This window comes from Centropristis striata, chromosome 15, assembly GCF_030273125.1.
Source record: "Centropristis striata isolate RG_2023a ecotype Rhode Island chromosome 15, C.striata_1.0, whole genome shotgun sequence".
NCBI lineage: Eukaryota > Metazoa > Chordata > Actinopteri > Perciformes > Serranidae > Centropristis > Centropristis striata.
The window spans coordinates 5,301,752-5,325,418 of NC_081531.1; the positions used below are offsets into that span (position 1 = coordinate 5,301,752).

At 36.1% G+C, this 23,667-nt stretch overlaps 2 protein-coding genes across 2 annotated transcripts in view; both read left to right on the forward strand.

The window, feature by feature from the left end:
* Positions 1–893: 893 nt before the first annotated feature.
* On the forward strand, positions 894–9,078 carry LOC131986707 (myb/SANT-like DNA-binding domain-containing protein 2). Its single transcript, XM_059351797.1, has 4 exons — positions 894–1,349; positions 6,189–6,444; positions 6,536–6,599; positions 7,981–9,078. The coding sequence occupies exons 1-4, from the start codon at positions 915–917 to the stop codon at positions 8,894–8,896; spliced, it is 1,671 nt and encodes a 556-aa protein (XP_059207780.1). The 5' UTR covers positions 894–914; the 3' UTR covers positions 8,897–9,078.
* A 13,644-nt stretch (positions 9,079–22,722) lies between these two features.
* esama (endothelial cell adhesion molecule a) overlaps positions 22,723–23,667 on the forward strand; it is a 117,547-nt gene continuing 116,602 nt past the window's right edge. Inside the window, exon 1 of the mRNA XM_059351799.1 lies at positions 22,723–23,235. Within this exon, the coding sequence (XP_059207782.1) occupies positions 23,169–23,235 (67 nt within the window). The 5' untranslated portion in view covers positions 22,723–23,168. The remainder of the gene's footprint in view (positions 23,236–23,667) is intronic.

Genomic DNA, 23,667 nt, shown 5'->3' on the forward strand with positions numbered 1-23,667 from the left:
TTGTTTAGTTTGATGATCATTATTGTTTGGCGTATTTAGTTTGCTTTTTTTTGTTTGTTTTCTTGAAGTTGGGGTGACACTGTGGGCGCCGGATGTTATATACAGACAGACAGATAGATAGATAGATAGATAGATAGATAGATAGATAGATAGATAGATAGATAGATAGATAGATAGATAACTTTATTTATCCCCGAAGGAAAATTCGGTTGTCACAGCAGTCCGGTATTCAAGTACAATAAAATACAGTAGAATAAAATATTGTAAATAAATAAATAAATAAATAAATAGATAAAATAGATTTTTAAATAAGCTAAAATAAAGGGTTTTGAATGCTTAAATATCATCTTTGCCGTTTTTTAATGTGCCCCTCTGATTAAACACTGGCCCCTCCTTGGCCCCCACAGTAAAATTTAGTCTAGATAGATAGATAGATAGATAGATAGATAGATAGATTAGATAGATAGATTACTTTATTCATCCCACAGCCGTCACAGCAGTCCGGTATTCAAGTACAATAAAATACAGTAGAATAAAATACTGAGGTAGCATAAATAAAAACAACATAATAATAATAATAATAATGATAATAATAATAATAATAATAATAATAATAATACAGTATATAATATGTAATAATAAATAGTAACAATATGATGATCATATTCATATTATTAATATGAATATGATAGTACCGCCACTGCCGAGGGGCTCCTAAATAACTAAAATGACTCGGTCTAGAGTCGTTTGTTAGTATTTTTGTTAGTATTTTTGTTTCCCTGCAGGATAACCTCCTCCAGGATGCTCCTCCTCCCCATCCTTCTCTCCGAGGATCCACGCCGTGTTTTCCCGCCCGCCTCGTGGCGTAAAGCCCGGGACGTCACCTCCCTCCTCCCCTTAGCAACAGAGGCAACATGGCGGCGTCCAGCACCGCGGAGCATTCTCCAGAGATATCGACGCCGTTAAAGATCCCCAAAACCGAGGTGCCGTCCCCCGAGTCGGAGGACCTGAGCGACAGCAACCAGTACCAGTCCAACCCCTCCACCCCCAACCGCTTCTCGCCTCTGAACGTGGGCTCCGGGAGCACCGCGGGCCGGACGGCGGCCTCGTCCTCCTCCAACAGCTTCACGGCTTGCCGGGGGATGTCGTGGACGCCATCCGAGACCAACGCGCTCATCGCGGTGTGGGGCAACGAGCGGCTGACGGAGGCGCGGATGCAGCAGCTGGAGGTGGCGGGCACCGTGTTCTCCGGGAAGGCCCCCGGGCCGGCCATGTACGAGCGGGTCTCCAGGGCGCTGTCGGAGCTGGGCTACGAGAGGACCCCGTCCCAGTGCCGGGAGAGGATGAAGGTAAATACGGTCACAGCGGGTTGCATCCTCCATCATCAGGACCAGGGCTGCTGGAGGCTCTGGGGCTGGGATGGAGCCGATAACAGCCGCTGTCAGGCACACACAGACCGGTCCAGTTACTGGTTCACCTGACATAATAAATAATCACCAAAATGATTATTAAGAAAACCATGAAAATTGGCTAGATGTCAGCTGTTAAATCAAACTCTTATGAGCAAACAAATGTACCTTTAGTTGCACCAGGCATTAAAATGAACAATAAATTGAAGATAAAAATGGTCTAATCATTTTTTCCATAACTGTACAGCTGATTAAATGAGCTGACAGCCCGCTGTGTTAGAATTAATAAACCCCCCTACATCCACATGATAAAACATGTTTTGTTTTCAGTACACAACATTTTAAATATTAGCCATGTATTATTGTATTACTTTTATTTACAGTAACATTTCTGTATTAGGGTGAAATCAGCACATATAGAGCTTTCACACTGTCTTTCATATAACGGTAATGCTATTTTTTTTTTTTTAAATAGGGGTGGGCGATTTGAGCAAAAAAATGAAATCTCGATTTTTTAAAAAAAAAATTCCCGATAACTATAATCTGACGATATCCTTTAAAATGTGATTTATTTTTTTTTACCAAAAAAAAAAAAGCAGCTATAAAATCATGTTCATACCAGAAAAAAACAAACAGAAAAACCATGCATGCACACAGGGCCAGGAGAGGTTCACACAAACTGGTCCAGTCTCAGGTAGTTCACCTGACATACAGCTGGTATAATGAGCTGACAGCCCACTGTGTTAGAATTAATAAGATTTAATAAATAAATGAATAAACCCCCCCCTACATCCACATTGTAACACAGGTTGTGTTTTCAGTACACAACATACTAAATAGTAGCCATGCATTGTTTTTATTTGTTACATTATTTTTATTTACAACAATATTTCTCTATAAGGGGGAAATCAGCACCAATAGAGCTTTCACACTGTCTTTCATATAACGGTAATGCAAATATATATATATATATATATATCTTTTAAAAACATGTCATCAGTAGGGGTGGGCGATTTGAGCAAAAAAATAAAATCTTGATAATTTTTTTTAAATTTAAAATGTGATTTTTTTTTTTAAACCAAAAAAAAGCAGCGATAAAATAATTTTCATACCAGAAAAAACAGAAAAACCATGCATGCATGCAGACAAACAGGGCCAGTCTCAGGTAGTTCACCTGACATACAGCTGGTAAAATGAGCTGACAGCCCACTGTGTTAGAATTAATAAACCCCACCAACATCCACATTATAAAACATGTTTTGTTTTCAGTACACAACATACTAAATATTAGCTATGTATTCTTGTATTACTTTTATTTACAATAACATTTATGTATTAAGGTGAAATCAGCACATACAGTCATGGAAAAAAAAATTAGAACATTGTTTTCTTCAATTTCTTGTTCATTTTAATGCCTGGTACAACTAAAGGTACATTTGTTTGGACAAATATAATGATAACAACAAAAATAGCTGATAAGAGTTTAATTTAAGAGCTGATATCTAGACATTTTCATGGTTTTCTTGATAATAACCAAAATCATGAGCAAGAAAACCATGGAAATTGGCTAGATATCAGCTCATAAATTAAACACAAGAAAACAAGGGTGGTATGATAATTATTTCCATGACTGTACAGCTGGTAAAATGAGCTTTCTGCTAACAGCCGCTGTCAGGCAGACACACAGACCGGTCCAGTTACAGGTTCATCTGACATAATAATAACCAAAATGATTATTAAGAAAACCACGAAAATTGTCTAGATATCAGCTCTTAAATTAAACTTTTATCAGTTATTTTTGTTGTTATCGTTATATTTGTCCAAACAAATGTACCTTCAGTTGTACCAGGCATTAAAATGAACAATAAAGTAAAGATAAAAATGGTCTAATAATTTTTTCCATAACTGTACAGCTGATTAAATGAGCTGACAGCCCGCTGTGTTAGAGTCAGTGAATCCCACCAACATTAACATTATAATACACATTGTGTTTTCAGTACACAATATACTAAATAGTAGCTATGTATTATGGTATTTTTTTTATTTACAGTAACATTTCTGTATTAGGGTGAAATCAGCACATATAGAGCTTTCACACTGTCTTTCATATAACGGTAATAATACATATATTTTTTTTAAATAGGGGTGGGCAATTTGATTTTTTCCGATAATGATAATCTGACGATATCCTTTAAAATGTGATCTTTTTATTTTTATTTTTTTTTACCAAAAAAAAAGCAACTATAAAATCATGTTCATACCAGAAAAAAACCCCAGAAAAACCATGCAGACAAACAGGGCCAAGAGAGGTTCACACAGACAGGTCCAGTCTCAGGTAGTTCACCTGACATACAGCTGGTAAAATGAGCTGACAGCCCACTGAGTTAGAATTAATAAGATTTAATAAATAAATTAATAAACCCCCCCCTACATCCACATTGTAACACATGTTGTGTTTTCAGTACACAACATACTAAATAGTAGTCACGCATTGTTTTTATTTGTTACATTATTTTTATTTACAACATTTCTGTATCAGGGTGAAATCAGCACATATAGAGCTTTCACACTGTCTTTCATATAACGGTAATGCTAATATATTTAAAAAAAAAAACCATGTCATCAGTAGGGGTGGGTGATATGGGCAACAAAAAAGATCTAGATCATTTAAAAAAAAAAAACAGATAATGATAATCTGAAAATATCCTTTAAAATGTGATTTTTTTTTTTGTTAACAGAGCCTGAAAGTTTTGTTTTGGTTGTAGTTTATTTATTTATGTTTTATTTATCTAGGATATTTTAATATTTCTTTTCCACATTTCAATTCCAGTGTTTAATATTCTTACGATTTGAAAATTCATTGCTGTGGAAAATGATGTACTTATTATGCTCTAATATCGTTATAAAATTAAAAACGACATTGATACAATGACACTATACATTTTTTGTGATAGTTATTGTGATTGGCCTATAAATAGTAGCCATGTATAGTTTATTGTTTATTGTCAAAAGGATCCCCATTAGCTGTCACCAAAGTGGGACGAGCTAGTCTTCCTGGGGTCCAAAAAAATAAAATAAAAAATCACTTAACAATGATAATGTAAAAACAATGAAACAAACATTGTAGACATCATTTTTAACATCAGAAATTATTCAAATAAGTTATTACATTCATAAGTATTACATTCATTATTACATTTATACAGTCCATTCCCTACTCACAAATTTAAATAGTGCATTCTCAAATGGTACTTGAAAGATATTTTGCTATTCAGCTTACGTTTATTGTATTGTATTATTTTTTATGTACAATAACATTCTGTATTGGGGTGAAATCAGCACACAAAGAGCTTTCATCCATTCAGACAGACAGACAGACAGACACTGTCCTTCATGTAACGGTAATGCAATTTTTTTTATATATACATGTCATCAGAAATGACAGAGAGAGGTAGTGTTGGTACTTCTCAGGAGGAGTTTAACCCTTGTGTTGTCTTTTGTGTATACACCACCTGTCCTAAGGGTCAAAATGACCCACCTTCATTAAAACCCTTAAATAAATTGAATTTTAAAACCCAAATCTATCTTGCATGAAGAAACAACTTCATGTCGTTTTTGGCCCAACAGCTATAAAATCATTTTCATACCAGAAAAAAACCCCAGAAAAACCTTACATGCACGCATGTACACATGCAAATCCCCATCTACTCTGATGATGGTCAGTGTTTCTAGTCAACTGCATCTGCATCTGTCATCTCAGCGGGGGAATGACAGTAACATCACTATAGCAACACGTTCTGCCTATAGAATAGCTGTGAACAACCAATCAGATGTCTTTGTGGCTTATTTAAAGGTACAGTTCCTAATTTAGTCTGTGTGCATTGCACTGTGGATCAATCACTTTAACTGACAGCTTCTATAAAGCACCTAGACCTGCTTTATAATTTAAAAAAACAAACATGGAAATGTTACTTTAATTTAAAACAGGCATGTTAAACTGATTTATTGAAGGCTGCAGGTTTCCTTCCAATCAAGCAACAGCACAACAGACTCAACTCATCCACCTGAACTGTCTTCACTCACTGGATTTGTTGTGTCAGGTGTGTTGTAATGAACCTGGTCTCACAGGAATCCGTGAAATAGCCACGGATTCGCTTAACTCAAAATCCGTGGAATAGCCACGGAATCACTCAAATTTCCGTGAAACTGACACGGATTTCGCTACAATGCAAGTTAATGACAGTCATATCCCGTGGCTATTCCATGGATATTTGTTCCTATTGGTTTGTTCCAAGTCACGTGACTTTCAAGGTCCCGGCGGTCAGAACAAAAAACATGGCGGACAGTTCTCTAATTTTTAGTGAAAAAATCAATATTTTGACTTCGTTTCTGCATAAAAATGGATTTTGATCACATTTCTAGCGAGAAATATATGTTTTATTTTCTAAATATTCACTCAGTGAATGTACATAATCACTTTGTATGTTGGAATAGCCACGGGATATGACTGTCATTAACTTGCATTGTAGCGAAATCCGTGTCAGTTTCACGGAAATTTGAGTGATTCCGTGGCTATTCCACGGATTCCTGTGAGACCATGTTGGAATATGATTTTCTTCTGTATATTCTGTGTTATATTCTGGTTACTAAGGTACCAGCTAATGGGGATCCTTAATAAATAAACAAATAAACAAATAAGGTCATTCTCAGGGCCAATGTCCCAGTACATGACTGTAGCCACAGCTGAGTGACTCCTTTATTCTCCTCCTCCTCCTCCAGACGCTGCGGCGCTGCTACAGCCGTGTGAAGGAGCACGGCATCGGCAAGAGGAAGAGCAGCTACACCATCGAGCAGCTGGAGAAGGTGTTCGGTCAGGGAGGCTGGGACTCCCAGAGCTGTGCCCCGGTGCTGATCAACAGCAGCGGCCTCTACCAGGAGATGGAGTCTGACGGCAGCACGCTGGAGGACTTCTCCCAGGAGGACTGGTGCAACCAGGTGCTGGACTCGGCCTTCCAGGAGGGAGACATGGAGACTGGTGAGTGTGTTAGCATGGAGTGGACAGATAGCAATAAAAGACAAAGGAAATAATAGTTTTAAACTAATATGCGTGTTTGTTTTGTCTCTAGAAGAAATCCAGGTGCCTAAAAACAGAGCTCTGCAGATTCAGATCGAGCTGACAGAACAAATACAGTAAGTGAACTTGAACAAAGGCGAACTTTGAAAGACTGTGAATTGAATTAGGGCTGCACAATTGATCAAATTTAAATGGGGATCACGATTTTGGCCGCCCCGATTAAATTAACCTGATCGTCGGCGATATTTCCATTTTAAAATGCGTCTCTCCTGCATATCTAATCAATCACTTTCTACACCAGTAGTCCACCAACCACCAGGGGGCGGGGCCATTTTTCTCCCCTGAAAAAAGCCTGGTTGCTGATTGGATAGAACGCTAAACAGGATGTGATGTAGTACTCTACATGACAACAACACGTGACATTTGTAAAAGCCGGCGAAGCAGTGTTGCCAATTTAGCAACTTTCTTGCTATATTTAGCGACTTTTCAGACCCCCTTAGCGACTATTTTTCAAAAAAGCGACTGGCGACAAATCCAGCGACTTTTTCTGGTGTTATTGGAGACTTTTGGAGACTCGTTCTTACTCTTCTTAACGAGCCGCGGGGGTCGGCGGCTCTTTAAGAAGAGTAAGAACGAGTTGAAGCGCCACAGTCCTCCTGCAGCAGTCTCTCCCAGCTGCAGTCACAGAGCCGGAGGGGATGTTAACCCCTTAGCGTCCAGTCTGCAATTTGCTAACAGGCTAACATTTAGCTCTGTAGCAGTACAGTGTGTATGTGCTAACAGGCTAACAGTTAGCTCTGTAGCAGTACAGTGTGTATGTGCTAACAGGCTAACAGTTAGCTCTGTAGCAGTACAGTGTGTATGTACTAACAGGCTAACAGTTAGCTCAGTAGCAGTACAGTGTGTATGTGCTAACAGGCTAACAGTTAGCTCAGTAGCAGTACAGTGTGTATGTGCTAACAGGCTAACAGTTAGCTCTGTAGCAGTACAGTGTGTATGTGCTAACAGGCTAACAGTTAGCTCTGTAGCAGTACAGTGTGTATGTGCTAACAGGCTAACAGTTAGCTCTGTAGCAGTACAGTGTGTATGTGCTAACAGGCTAACAGTTAGCTCTGTAGCAGTACAGTGTGTATGTGCTAACAGGCTAACAGTTAGCTCTGTAGCAGTACAGTGTGTATGTGCTGCTGCTGCAGGAGGTGTTCACTTAGCGATCTCTGTTTGTTTACAACAAGCACTGGACACTCTAAACAAAAACTGTTCCTATTGTTTGTTTGTTTAAAAGTAGTGCAATAAAAATACAGATGTTTTCCCTAACATGATTTTTTTTCCATGACTGTAAGTTTATAGGAGTTCATCATCGGTAGAGATTGATGCAATAAATGCAGAAGTAACTTAAAAACACATGACACAGCAGCTTCCATAGACAGGTCACTGCTTGTTGAACACTTTTTTTAAAATGCAAACCTTCATTATTGTGTATCTTGTGGTTCTCTGCAGTAAAAGGGACACGATGCAGACTGTGATGCGTATCCTGGAGTCGGTGCAGCTGAAATGGGAACACTTCCAGACGTGGACCGAGTTCTCCCGCCTGCACCTCTCCAACAAACTGGCCATCTTCGGCGTGGGCTACAACACGCGCTGGTGCGAGGACGTGCGCTACCACTACGCCGAAATCAGCTCGCAGGTCCCGCTGGGCAAGAGGCTCCGCGAGTACTTCAACCCGGAGAAACCGGAGGGCCGCATCATCATGACCAAAGTCCAGAAGATGAACTGGAAGAACGTCTACTACAAGTTCCTGGACATCACCATCAGCGAGGCGCGCTGCTTGGAGCTGCACATGGAGGTGGACTGGATCCCCGTGACCCAGTCCAGAGCTGCAGGCTGCAGCAAAGGCACATCCCACTACCTCCTCCCCGGGGACCTCCCCAAGGCCTACGGACTCTACGCCATCGGCTTCGAGGCCGTCTCGTCCTTTAACGACGCCGCGGTCGCCCCGGGCGACGGCGAAGACCACAGCTTACCTCAGTGCGAGCCGGAGAACGGAGCGCACAGTATGGCCGACGGAGAAGCTGCAGAGAAATGTGACAGGACCGGGGCTAAAGTCACGTACTGCTACCTCGGCATAGCGGAGGACAGGACCATACAGCAGAGTCTCTTCCAGCATTTCCAGGGTTACGGGAAACACTTTGTCCATGGCGAGCCCTCGGCCGTCACGCGGTTCCTGCAGGAGCACTGCCGCGGCGCCGTCACGCATCAGAACGGCGAGGGAGGCGAAGACCCCTCGCAACATTTTGCCATTTACATAAAATTCATAGAGGTGGAGCTGGACTTCCTGTCAGCGGGCTCCCTGGTGGAGTGCCTGGAAACTGCCGTGGGTTATTCTTTGAGATACAACAACAAAGAAACGTCCTAACTACAGACTACATGCTAACTAAAGGTACAGGTGTGTCTCAATAAATTAGAATATCATAGAAAAGTTTATTTATGTCAGTCATTAAATTCAAAAAAGTGGAAATAACACATTATATAGATCCATTACACACAGAATGAAGCATTTAATGTCTAAATTTAATTAATTTCTTCTAATTATAATGATTATGGCTTAAGTTAAATGAAGACATAAAATGAAGTGTCTCAAAAAAAATTTAATATTACAAAAGACCAAAAGTATGTCCATCTACAGTACAGGCCAAAAGTTTGGACACGCCTTCTCATTCAATGTTTTTCCTTTATTTTCATGACTATTGAGATTGTAAATTCATCAAAACTATTAATGAACACATGAGAAATTATGTACTTAACAAAAAAGTGTGAAATAACTGAAAACATGTCTTATATTCTAGTAAGCAAAGGGTGGTTACTTTGAGGAATCTAAAATATAAGACATGTTTTCAGTTATTTCACACTTTTTTTGTTAAGTACATAATTCCATATGTGTTCATTCATAGTTTTGATGCCTTCAGTGAGAATTTACAATGTAAATAGTCATGAAAATAAAGAAAAACGCATTGAATGAGAAGGTGTGTCCAAACTTTTGGCCTGTACTGTATGTCAGTAATTCAATTCAAAAAGTGGAAATAACACATTATATAGATCCATTACACACAGAATGAAACATTTCATGTCTTAATTTAATTAATTTCTTCTAATTCTAATGATTTTGGCTTACATTTAATAAAGACCTAAAATTAAGTGTCTCAAAAAAAATTTAATATTACAAAAGACCAATTTAAAAAAGTATGTTTAATATGGAAATGTTGGCCTCGGAAAATGATGTCCATCTAAAAGCACTCTTTACTTCAGGGGTGTCAAACTCAAATACACAATGGGCCAAAATTTAAAACTTGAATAAAATCGCGGGCCAACATTGAACAAATAAACCTTTTAATATATACCAAACATGTTTTGCTTTAACATTAAATATGGAACCAGCAACGCTTATAAACATACAATATATAACTAAATATTGCAGACATGCAAAATCAAATTTCAAATAAAAAACAGATCAATGTCATTCATTTATTAAATAAAAGTTAAATAAAAATCGTATGCCTCTTTTCTATTTGCATCCTTCTGATTTAAATATCAAAATAAAGTTTTTCAATAGGTAAATACATTTAAAAATAAAATAACAATAATAAATCTAGTATTATCTACGGAAGCCCTGAGCCGCAAGTGAAGAAATTTTTTTTTGAGATGTTATCTTGTTATTTCGAGATCATATCTCGTTATTTCAAGATAATATCTCATTATTTCGAGATAATACACATATGTAAAAAAAAAAAATAAGAATTAAAAAAAAAAAAATCTTCCAAAATTTTTTTTTTCTTCAGATATTATCTCATTATTTCGAGATAATATCTCGTAATTACGAGATAATATCTCAATATTTCGAGATAACACACCTAAGTAAAAAAAAAAATTTTTTTTTAATTTTTTTAATTTTTATTTTTTTTTACATAGGTGTGTTATCTCGAAATAAGTTTCGACACCCCTGCTTTACTTGGTTGGGGCTATTTGAACTACTGGAAATGGACTTTTACATGATATTCTAATTTATTGAGATGCACCTGTATAATTAACACATGTTACAGCCAACAAGGCGACATTAAAGGTGACCAATTCTGTCTGTTATAAAGCATGGATGTGTGCAAGAGTCTGGCATATTTTTGCAGCCTTTTCCAGCTCTGTTGAACTGATTTTTTCATTAGACCGTTATTATTTAAAAAAGAACGATAATGCACAATAAACGTGTTGTGCAAAGACAATGGGAACAGCAGCTCGAGTATTACAGAGCTGCAACAAGTATGTACTTATTATTTTAGGCTTATGTGCACTAAAAAGGTTTCTGCTGCTTGTTTAGTGTAGATATATATTGCCTCATCAGGGAGAGAAGGGGTCGGCAAGGTGACTACTGCAGTATGCATCCGTCTACCTCAGTAGGATGTAGCAAACAAAGCAGCGAGGGGACCACGGTGGGTATTTATTTTGAAACTGCCTTTACTTTGACTGTTGAGGTCTGGACCTGAAGATACAGAGTGACGGCTGAGTTCTGCCTTATGTTTTGCACGTGTAATTGGGGCTGCAGCTAGAGATGCTTCCATGCAAAATTAGGGACAAAAAGGGAACAAAAAGTATTGGCCAACACAGACAGGAAGCTGGAGGTTTGTGCAGGAGTGAGAACACCAGGTGCAACAGAGTGGACCGTCCGGTTGGAAGTTGTTTCCACTTAACTTAACTTCAATTCAGAACATGCAACAACTGCTCTGCAGCAAGATGCATGTACAAACAGCACTGTAAATAACACTAATTATTAAATTTTTCATGCTGCTCACCATGGCTGAATCCAGATAGAAAGGGTTTTGGGTTTTTTGCATTATTTACAAGGTGTAAAAAGTCCACATGCTGCTGTTTGGTAATCAGCTGAGATGGATTCGGTGTCATTAGGCGTGTTTCCATTAGGTATTTTTCCTTCTAGTGAGCAGCTATGGGTATGGCTTGGGAGAGAGGATCCGCCCAATTAGCGGTTAGCCGGTTAGCGGCTCAGAAAGTACCTGCCTCGGGTAGGTACTTTCTGAGCCGGAATTTTGCAATTTTGCAGACTGGTGCAGACTGGACACTGAGGAGTTAACGTCTCCTGCTCTGACTGCAGCTGGGAGAGACTGCTGCGGGAGGACTGGGCCGCTTGTGAGTGCTTTGGGATGACAGTACTTGTTAAGAAGAGTAGGAACGAGTCTCCAAAAGTCCCCAAAACGCCAGAAAAAGTCGCTAGATTTGTTGCTAGTTGCTTTTTTGAAAAAGAGTCTCTACAGGGTCTGAATAGTCGCTAAATATAGCAACAAAGAGTTGCTAAGTTGGTAACACTGCTTGTCGCATCAGTCTGTTTCGAACACATTTGATCTCCGTTGGTCTGCCGCTACAAAACTACCTGTATGGGAACAGAGGCGGAGGGGAACTAACTAGTGGGCGGAGCCAAAACACTCAGCCGCTTTCCAAAAAGTACTCAATGGAAACACGCTTATTCATACTAGTAGTGTTGGAACAGCGAAGCTTCGTGAAGCATTTGCTGTATTTTTTGACCCCACTAGATGGCGGTATTGGCTTAAAAAAAAGGCTTCAGCAATGATAATTGAGTGTGTTTTCGACCCTTTGTCGAACAAAGAGCGCCATCTCTTGGGCTCCGTAAATAAAGGAATCATGAAGCTTCGTTGTCCCATCACTACATACTAGGGTTTGGCCACAGTAAACCTCTTTAAAACCGGTTTAATATTCGGTTTGAAAATGACCGGGCTGGTTAATGAATTTTACTTTCTCTTCTTTTCTTTTTCTCTCATTCATGTTTCTCTACAGAGCATGTTTGATACGAGGGGAGATAGTTAATCGATCGTCTCCTGACAGATAAAAAAATACAAATACGAATGAAAAATGCCAAAATGGGCCACCATATATACAGTCAAGGAAAAAATTATTAGACCATTGTTTTTTTGTTCATTTTAATGCCTGGTACAAATAAAGGTACATTAGTTTATATCATGTATGTTAAATATAATGATAAAAAATAATAGCTCATCAGAGTTTAATTTAAGAGCTGATATCTAGACATTTTCCATGGTTTTCTTGATAATAACCAAAATCATCATGAAGAAACCATGTTAAATGTCTAGATATCAGCTCTTAAATTAAACTCTTATGAGCTATTATTTGTTATCATTATATTTGTCCAAACAAATGTACCTTTAGTTGCACCAGGCATTAAAATGAACAAGAAACTGAAGAAAACAACAGTGGTCTTATAATTTTTTTTCCATTCCTGTGCTTTGTGGGCAGTTAATATACAAGAGTGGCAAGTTTGATTTTACTTAATTTTGGTAGGCTACTTTTTAATTTGGCATCACATATTATTAGGACAAATACTGGTTCAGCTGGTTGGCATAAAATCAAACCAGTTTAGGCTCGTATACTGGAACCGGACAGTCGAAACAGGAAATAGACGTTCTAATACAAACCATGCTGCTTGCACTAGTTCCATCATCTGTTTGGCCTTCTTGCTGACTTTGTTGCATGTTCTTTTAACGCTCTAATGCACATTAAAATGCTCGACCAAGCTGGAGGTAATCAGAGTTTTGCTTCTGCACAAGCAAAACCTGCTATACAAAACTAAAAATGTGGTATTTACTGCCAGATCAGTAAGGACATTAATAATTTACTCCTTGTGTGTGTTTGTGCCGTGGTGTCAGCCGTGATAAATCACTGATATTACACACAAGTACACAGTCAGTGATATATCTGGTGGCCAGTGCTTTGGGGCATCTTTAGCTGCAGCTGCAAGGCTTTGTGGGTAATAGAGGAGTAATGTTACAGAATCTGAGCTAATGAGTGAACAGCACCTCCCACATACTGCTGTTTTAACCCATAAGAACCCATAACAAACACTTTAAACCTTCTATAATCTCCCATATTCAGAAGAAGCGACTTCTCCAAAATGTGGCTGTGACTGGAAACAGAAATGTGAAAAAGTAGCTAATTTCAAAAAGCTTATTTTTAGTTTAAACCCATTTTATAATTCTAATCTGTTAATAGTGTGTCCTTTATTGCATTTAACTTGTTTTGACCATATTTCCTATTAAATTAAAGTCACAATTTTGATATATGTTATGGAGATGCAACCAAAAAGTCAGGTTTTTTTATTTTATTTTATTTATTTTTAATGTATTATTATTTTGTTACTTAAAAACAAATCTGATAACTAATTTGTTGTTAAACAGCACTATTAATGTCACTTTTTTTCTTTTTTTTAACTTTATTGCCTTTATGCACATTTACAGGCAATTATCATCACAAAGGAAAACAAATCAAAACATCTTGAGATCGGGTCTCATCTGTCACACAAATAGCACTCTAAAGGGTATTACACATATTTTATTTTTTGGGTCTGTATTCCAAAAAATAAAAATAAGATAATTTAGATAATAATAGTGTACAAGAATCTTAAGCGATATAGTCTGTAACTTCTCATAAAAACAGGTACTTTTAGCTGTAATTGGTCATATATTCAATCATGTACTTTTTTTTTACTTTTTACTTTACTCTTCATACAATTTATAGTAATAAAAAGTCACAATTTTGATATATATATTGTGGAGATGCAAAGAAAAAGGCAAATTTGTGTTTCTGTGAGCAGAAAATGTGGCTCGTTTTTTTATTTTAAAATAAGAAATATAAAAATAAATACCATAAACGCCCAATGTAACATTTATGTCACATCACAGATCTTTGACATTTAGATTAGTATTTTTATTTTTTTTTTTAAACTTAAAGGATAAATATGTCTGGGTTCTTCTGGGTTAAATGCAGCAGTAAAGACAATAAGCTGCAGGGGTTAACTCATCCTCGACTAATAATTAAACTTTATGATTATGAATCCTGAGGTTATGTGCAATGTGCCAGGAAGGGACTGATGTCTGTGTAGAAGAATCAAACGGTGGAGAAGTCCATATCGAATATGTATATGAAATCTACCTTATATATCTATAATATATATATTTAAATTTATCGATGTTCTTGAGCATTCCGGCTTTTGCAAACTTGCAATGTTCATTTGTTTGGGTAAACAGTATATAAAGATAAATATGATATTTTCTATTTTATCGGTTGACACCATGTCTCGTATGTGATTGTTTTGAAGTCACTGTCTTGTATGTTTACATGTTTGAAAAAACAATAAACGGGGCATTCACTGTCATTTGCCGCACAGTGAAAATGGGCTCATGTGTGTTTGTTTGTAGTTGTTTATTGTTAGGATACACACACACACACACACACACACACAGGGACTCACATGCACTAACATGCTGATGTGGTTAAAAATTAAATTTAAAAAAGGATGGGTTGAATGCAGAGGTTTCATTTATTTTATTTTATTTGTATTGTACTTGAGACTTTGGTAATATATTATCAATCCAGATAAATGCAGCGATTTGGCCAAAATTTTCTTCCTCAGCTGATGAAAAACACCACACACAATTATTTTTTTATCAAAATTTGGGTTCCAAATGGACCTTTAGACCCATTTCAATGTTTAAAAATGTAAAAAAAAAAAGTTAAAAATATATATTTTTTAAATAATAATGTCATGTAAAACCATTGTATTATATGTATATGTTTAATGTACGTTAATGTATGTATAATGTACATAAAAAAAAGTTTTAACATGCATTTTTTTTATGAAGAACAAGTGAATTATCCTCATTTAATCTGATCTGTGAGAGGTAAAGAACACCATTGCACTAAATATTGATTGAGATTATTATTATTATTAATATTATTATCTAATAATATTAATAGTAGTAGTAGTATTAATAATAATAATAATAATAATAATAAAATAGAATAGAATAATACATTGAGTTATTAATGAAATTTAAACAATGTTTATTCAGATTTTTTAGTTTCTGACACTTTTGGATCATTAAACTGACCATGAACATTATTGCTGTTCCTGAGAAACGAACATAACAGGAGGCTTAATCTTTAATCTTAAATCTTAAATCTTAATCTTAATCTTAATCTTAAAATGTCAGTGGATGTAAGTGCAGCAGTATCTGAGTGTGACTGGTGGAAGCTGTAATTCCCCCCTGTGACCAGCAGATGGCCACATATAGCTACTGCTGAAATCCCCACATGGTTGAGGAGAAATGACTTCAATGTCTTGTCACTGTGAAATCTTTTCCTCTTTTCCTTGGAAAGTCTTTTTAAATCTAATTTCAGAATAAAACCGGTTGACCTATGTGGAGAGCTGCTGGAGCCCACAGCTGACACAATGAGTGTGTGTGATGTACAGTATGTAGAGACAGAGAGAGGACCACTGACCTTTGAGAAACTACCGTCTGGAACTGCAACAAATATCTTCTTCTTATATATATATATATATATATATATATATATATATATATATATATACACATAGGTACAGAAAAAACAACACCAGAAGACTTTAACTCTATGGAGTCTCTTTGGGCTATTTTGTCCATTTTTTAATCCTTTCCATCCTGCCTGTATACACCACTTAAAAAATTGTTTAAATGCCATGTTGGTATATATTTTTCACCTATATGACCTGATTATAATAGATTTTTTAATCTGACTTACTGGATCAACATTTTGAACCAAAAAGAAACAAAGAAAAACCAACATGAATGTGATCTTGTGATTGTGTGTGATCCTGTCATCAACTCTGGTTTTTATTCTAGTGGGACTCTATTTGATTTGTGTCTTGTGTGTTTAGCGTAACAATTTTGGTAATTTTGTGTCTTTTTTTGGTTATTTTGTGTAGTTCTGTGTCTATTTTGTGTATTTTTTTAGTAATTTGGTGTATTTTTTGGTCATTTTGTGTCTTTCTGAGTCTTTTTTGTGTCTTTTTTTGTCATTTTGTGATTTTTTTTCTGGTCATTTTGTGTAGTTCTGTGTCTTTTTTGTGTATTTTTTAGTCATTTTGTGTCTTTGTAAGTCATTTTGTGTATTTTTTTTAGTCATTTTGTGTCTTTGTAAGTCATTTTGTGTATTTTTTTTTAGTCATTTTGTGTATTTTTTTTTAGTCATTTTGTGTATTTTTTGGTCATTTTGTGTCTTTCTGAGTCTTTTTTGTGTCTTTTTTCTTGTCATTTTGTGATTTTTTTTTCTGGTCATTTTGTGTCTTTCTGTGTCTTTTTTATGTATTTTTTAGTCATTTTGTGGGTTTTTTTGGTCATTTTGTGTCTTTACTAGTCCTTAATCCAACATAAAATGTGATTATGAATCTTTTTTTTTACTTTCAAAACACTATCATGCTCAATAAAGAATGGTTACATCCATCATTTGATACTAAATCTATTTGAGCTTGTCTCCAGTTTTACTTGGTATATCATCATCAAACTGAAACTGGCCTCATGGAGTTTACAGCCAGAACTTGTCACAAATATGTGACATTTTACCAAGTGAACACAGTGAATTAATCTATTTTCTGGAGGTTCACAGTTCATGTACAGAGACACCAAAACAAATAAAAAGCCATGTACTGTATGAATAAAATGCCTGGCCCCGTTAATAATTAATGTTACATTTTGCCATTCAATGTTTTATTTACACTGTAGGTGCAAAATATTTCTGAGTCAGGAATGACACATACATAATGTAAATAAACGTTGTATTATGCCATGCTGTTGTATATTTAATAGGCCATTTTGTGTCTTTTTTTTAGTCATTTTGTGTCTTTTTTGTGTCCTTTTTAAGTCATTTTGTGTCTTTTTTGGTCATTTTGTGTCTTTTTTTTAGTCATTTTGTGTCTTTTTGGGTCATTTTGTGGGCTTTTTTTAGTCATTTTGTGTCTTTTTGGGTCATTTTGTGTCTTTTTTAGTCCTTTAGTCCAACATAAAATGTGATTTTGAATCTTTTTTTTACTTTCAAAACACTATCATGCTCAATAAAGAATTTTAAATGTTGCAAATGTGAACAAAGGTGTCAAATCTAACATATAAGAGGGTTCCATCCAGTTCTATCATTTTATACTAAATCTATTTGAGCTTGTCTCCAGTTTTACTTGGTATATCATCATCAAACTGAAACTAAAACCAGTACCAGTAGAGAATCTAGGGCAGTGATGATAACGACCATAAACCAGTGATTTTATGCAGCTTTATGTTCTTCATCCATCCTATAGAGAATAATCTGAGATAATCTGATCATAAAGACAATAGATTCTCACACTGTGGTCCTTTATCTGCTTTATTCTAATCTTCCATCAAAGTAAAGACATTTCTAAACTGTAGTGAAGCTCCAACATGTTTCTGTCGGCTGAAGGTGTTGTCCTGAATGACCAAACGTTTTTTACACCAGCAGTGAAATTCCACTTCACATCAGCACTCCGACCTCTCTACAGCCTGTAGGGAGAGCCAGTCTGGATCCCTATGAATAGTAACAGCAAACACTGTTAACAGCTTATTCATTCATTTGTTTTTTTATTTGTATTGTTCTTGAGACCTTGGTAATATCTTCTTAATTCAGATAAATGCAGCGATTTGGCCAAAATCGTCTTTCTTTGCTGATGAAACACACCACATATTATCATTTTAATCAAAATTTGGGTTCCAAATGGACCTTTAGACATTATTCTCCACCATTATTATGCATAGAGAGTCCTGTCCTGAGCTGTAAGTGATGCTGCATCCTGTGGTAGTTTATTACTGTTCATATAAACACCTTCTAATGCACAACATGGGTAATATCTTTTTTTATTATTACAACAGATCATTATCTCCATTCACTATATTAACAATTTGAGTATATGTGTAACTATGTTTGTCTTATTTTTAAGGTTTAACTTTAAAAGAGTTGTTAGAACCACCAGATTACATTAGAAAATCACATGTTTTAACATTTGAGACTTATTAAAGCCACCAAATAATAATGTCCATTGGAAAAACACCAATTTAACAAAATAGGATAGTTCATATTTGTGTCTTCTTTGTCAGGTTTTAAATTGGTGACAACATATAAACACCTTCTAATGCACAACATGTGTTTATATTATAAGAGTGCATATTTATACTGTATATAAAGCACATCAGCTGTATTATGTGGCATGTAATGTATTGAAATTTGTTATATATAATACAGTTTGTGGCTGACATGTACTTATATTAACCCTTTGATGTACAACATGGGTCTAAAGTGACCCGACTAAGTTTTTATGTTCTATATCTTTGCAATAAATTAATTTCATCATTCAGTATTCCAGGTTTTCCTCAAATAACTTGTTTTTGATCATCATATATCCTAAGTTTTTGTTTTCATTTCTTACTTTTTGAATAAAAACCCTTTTTGTATCACTACGCTTCTAATGCACAAGGTCATTTTTGACCCATGTGTGAAAACTTGCTGTAATAATACAACAAAAACTATGTTTCTTCATAAAGTATGGAAGGAAAAATGGATATAATGATCCTTTGTAATAAAAAATAGAAAATGATACTCAAACACACAGCAGCATTAAATAATATGGGGAATGAATGAGGATCATTTTTTACCCTTGTTGTGCATTAGAAGGTGTTTATATGTTGTGCATCAAAGGGTTAAGCTTTAATGGTGTAAAATTGTTGCACATTGGCACTATGGTAGGTGTTTGATTTGTAAAAATGTTGAGGATGATAACAGTAATAATCCTTGTTATTATTATTTTTTCATATTTATTATATTATTTATAATGATTTTTCATTTGTTGGAGGTTTGGTCAGTTGGATTCTGAGTTTCCACCTTTAAGAAAAAAAAAACACATTTTTTTTTAAAGAAATGACAAAAAATAAACTTTAATCACCTTCACATATGAAATTAATTAGAGCAAGCCATATGTTTGGCCTGCAGGTGTCAGATTTGCTCCTCATGTGTACCAGACCGGTCTGCTTGGATCAGCAGCCTGGTCCTGAATCCACATTAGCCTCTCTGCTCCGCTCAAATAATATTTGCAGCAGAATAAAAGCAGGCCTGTTGTGACATCTCTCCTCTGAATGCTGCAGATTTCGGCTGGAGGCCCGAGATGCAATTTACAACAACACAACAGAACCTCCTCCCCGTCAGGCTCGGACCCTGCTCCTTTGGATCTAATCACAGCAGTAACCCTTGTTCACCTCTCATAATTGAGCAGTCCCCCTGCATCAGCCTCACCCTTGTTGCTGCGGCAACAGGGCAACCTCAGAAAATGAAATAAAGGGGTCTGAGCACCTCGGAGAGCACAGGTCGCTCCATATTTCTACATCGGGGGGTGAGCTCACCTGGGGAATTCACGTCAAGCTGAGTCCAGTCTGCTTTTTCTGTTTTTTTTTCTGTTTTTTTTTTGCTTTCAGAGCCACACACCTCTTCACACATGATGGAGCAGCTGGAGATCTTCACAGGGAGGCAGGCTGGGGGAGAGAGAGGGACGGGGCTTTAGTTGTGTGGGTTTGGAAATAGGCTTATTGTTGAAAAAGCTTCAGCCAGTCTTTGAAAATTGGCACACGAGTTCTGTCTGCCTGGAGTTTTAGAGGCACATTCAGGTCAGAACAAGTCAGTGGTGAGACATGTGAACCGTGGCAGGATTTAATGTTTTGTTATAGAACTGGAGGAAATTATTTTATGTTTTAATTATTATTTTTATGCACTTTATATCAAATGTTTTTGATTTGGGTTTGACTGAGACCTTTACAGTGAATTTTCTCACACTCGTATTCATAAAGAAATGTGATTGTTTATTACTCACACTGCCTGTATGTTTTATATTTTATATTCTTTTAATATTTTTTCTTATTGTTATTCATGTTCGTGGAGACTGGGGCAATTGTAACACACTTAATTACTCCAACCAGAAAGCTAGACTATATATATATATATATAATAATAATAATAATAATAATAATAATACATTAAATTTTTATAGCGCTTTTAAAGGTACTCAAAGTCGCTTTACATGACAGGAAATTAGACACACACAAACACAAAATACAGAAGAAAATAACTGAACATATATATGTATATATATATATATATATATATATATTCGATCACGTGAAGTTTAACAAAAAAACATTCAACATAGACATTCCCAGGTCATGTAAAACCAAAGATATGATAATAAGATAAGATAATAAAGATAATATGTAATTTTGCACATTGTTTGTTTTTCAAAGAGTTGCAGCTAACAAGAAAAAAAAACGCCTAAAAATATACACGTTTTATGGGACTTTTTTGTATACAGTTTTATTATATTTAAATTTTACCTTTTTATATGTTCATATATGTATCCTATGTTTACATTTTCAAGTTCCAAAACAGTTCATTGAGCATATTTGTGGTTTTTATTGTAGTAAATAGTGAAAATTTTCAACCTGGATTTCATGATTTTTGTGTATTTTTGGAAATGGATACCAAATATGGGTATAGTCAACATTTTTCATGTGGTACATGAAGGGCAAAATCAAAAGTATTCAAAAACGGCCAAAAACGTCTCAGATCCCAGAGGGTTAATATGGTGTAGGTCCCTTTACAAACTCCACTAGAACAGGGACATTTGTTCTTGTTCTCGAGGTGGCAAGAACAAGAAAAAAAGTTATTTCTGGTCAGACATTTCATACTTCCTGGGAAGTCGCCACAGGGCCATCCTACTGCAGCACACGTCAAATTCAAATTCAAATTTCTGACCAATCACACAATAGTTCTCGGACAACACACAAGAAAAAAGTTCTTCCAGGATGATGTCATTCTGTTCTTGCAGCTCTGGGACAGAGAACACGTTTCTCTGTTCTTGTGGAGTTTGTAACAAATCAACTGAGTAAAGACAGTTCAGGTGATTGAATGAGTTAAATACACAAAAAGTTTGTTTATTGATGAGCAGCTAGAACAAACAAACACTGGCCTATTTTAATAAACACTTTTAAATTAATTTTCCATTCAAATTTAGTGATTTATGTTTGTTTTCTAACAGAAAAGAATGTCAACACTTTGTGTTCAATCTTACAGCCATGATGACATTTTGTATGCTACTATACAGTCATTGAAAAAAATATTTGACCGCCCTTGTTTTCTCCTTCCTTTCTTGTTTATTTTAATGCCTGGTACAACTAAAGGTACATTTGTTTGGACAAATATAATGATAACAACAAAAACAGCTCATAAGAGTTTAATCTAAGAGCTGATATCTAGACATTTTCCATGGTTTTATTGATAATAACCAAAATCATTATCAAGAAAACCATGGAAAATGTCTGCTCTTAGATTAAACTCTTATGAGCTATTTTTGTTGCTACTGAAGAAAAAAAATGGTCTAATATTTTTTCCATGACTGTAAGTTAGCATAGCATAGCATAGCATAGCATAGGTCGTCGTGTTCATTTTTAACCAATAATACAGGGTAACAAAAGTCATTTTACTTTCCAACACAGCAGAAAAGACAGCAGCAGAAGAAAAAATACTGTATGTCCGAAGGGCAACTGTTGTCTGTATGTCAAAATCTGTTGGTTTGTTTGGTTGGTTTTGCTGAAAAAATAATAATAAATAATTTTGTGTCTGTTGTGTCTTTTTTTAGTTATTTTGTGTCTTTTTTTTGTCATTTTGTGTCTCTGTGGGTTTTTATGATTATTCTCTCTTCTCATTTTTTTTTTGTCTTTTTTGGTCATTTTGTGTCTTTTTTTGTCATTTTGTGTCTTTTTTTGGTCAATTTGTGTCTTTTTAAAAAATAATTTTGTGTCTTTTTTGGTAATTTTGTGTCTTTTTAAAAAATAATTTTGTGTCTTTTTTTTTTCATTTTGTGTCTTTTTTTAGTCATTTTGTGTCTTTTTTTGGTAATTTTGTGTCTTTTAAAAAAATAATTTTATGTCTTTTTTGGTCATTTTGTGTCTTATTGTGGTCTGCTTTGTTTTTACGTCTGGCTGTGATGAAGAAGCCATGCTTTGTCGCTTTTGAAGACTCCAGAGGGTTAATAATAATAATAATAATATAGATTTAGAATAATTTCCAAAGTCGATCATTAAAAACCAGCTTAGGCACCTGCACATACCGCTGCAAGCCAGAGGACAGGTGTACTACGTCAAGTTAAAACCTACAGGTGGAGAAATAACGGAAATCAGCCCGCTTGCCTTTCAAAATAAAACCACACAGTCGCGCAAACCATTCATAAAAAGAGCGTAGTTTTATTCTGACGCTCCTAGCCGGAAGTTGCAATTAATATTGAGTCAGACTTGGTGCCAGGAAAGGTGGACGGCTCTCCGGCTCTGGTGTCTCAGTCGCCGCTCCGCAGCTCTCTTTCTGCATGACAAAGGACGACAACTTGCAGAGTTGCTCGCTGCCGACTCGTCCAGGAGGGAATTAGATGCAACCGAGCGTTAAGAACAAGAGCCGACCAAGACCTTCACTGTCGGAGGTGCTGATTCAATTTACACTTTTATTTTCCACCTCACCGCAAAGTCAGAAAAGAGGATTCCTGCAGGCTGCGGGATAAGACGGCTCCCACAGATCCTCCTCACCCCAAGTGTCCTTTACCTTCATAACGCGTCTCTGCTGGGAGGCTGAAGGGAAACCACTTGACAGACTTGAAGAGCTTTGCCTGAGGCGAGACAGAGCTCATATATAGAGCCGGGAGAGGGACGTTAACACAGCGAGGAGGGGAAACTGTGGCAGCATCAACCATGGAGGTCTGCACTACTTCGAGGAAACTTACTTTGCTCTCCTTTACCTTCCTGTGCGGGCTGGCAGGTCAGTGAAAAGCTCTTTTTTTTTACACATTTTCTCTTTTTTTCCAAATGTTTTCCCCATACACCAACAATACACTTCACATAAGCCAAACACATATATCTTTTTTAGTATTTTAGTTTAATACTGCAAATTGGACGCAAAATTTGACCAATGATGTGTCCCAAGTAGGGCTGGGCGATTTATCGATATATTTTTAAATGTGATATGGAATTAGACCATATCACATATATCGATATAGTTCAAATTTGTACTGTGATTCTTGCTCCAGGCAAGATGTGTCCCAACTAGGGCTGGGCGATATATATCGATAATACACTTCACAGAAACTAAACATATATCTCTGATATTTGCACTATTTAATAATACATTATTTAATAATTCCAATATTGGACACAGTATTTGACCAATGATGTGTCCCAAGTAGGGCTGGGT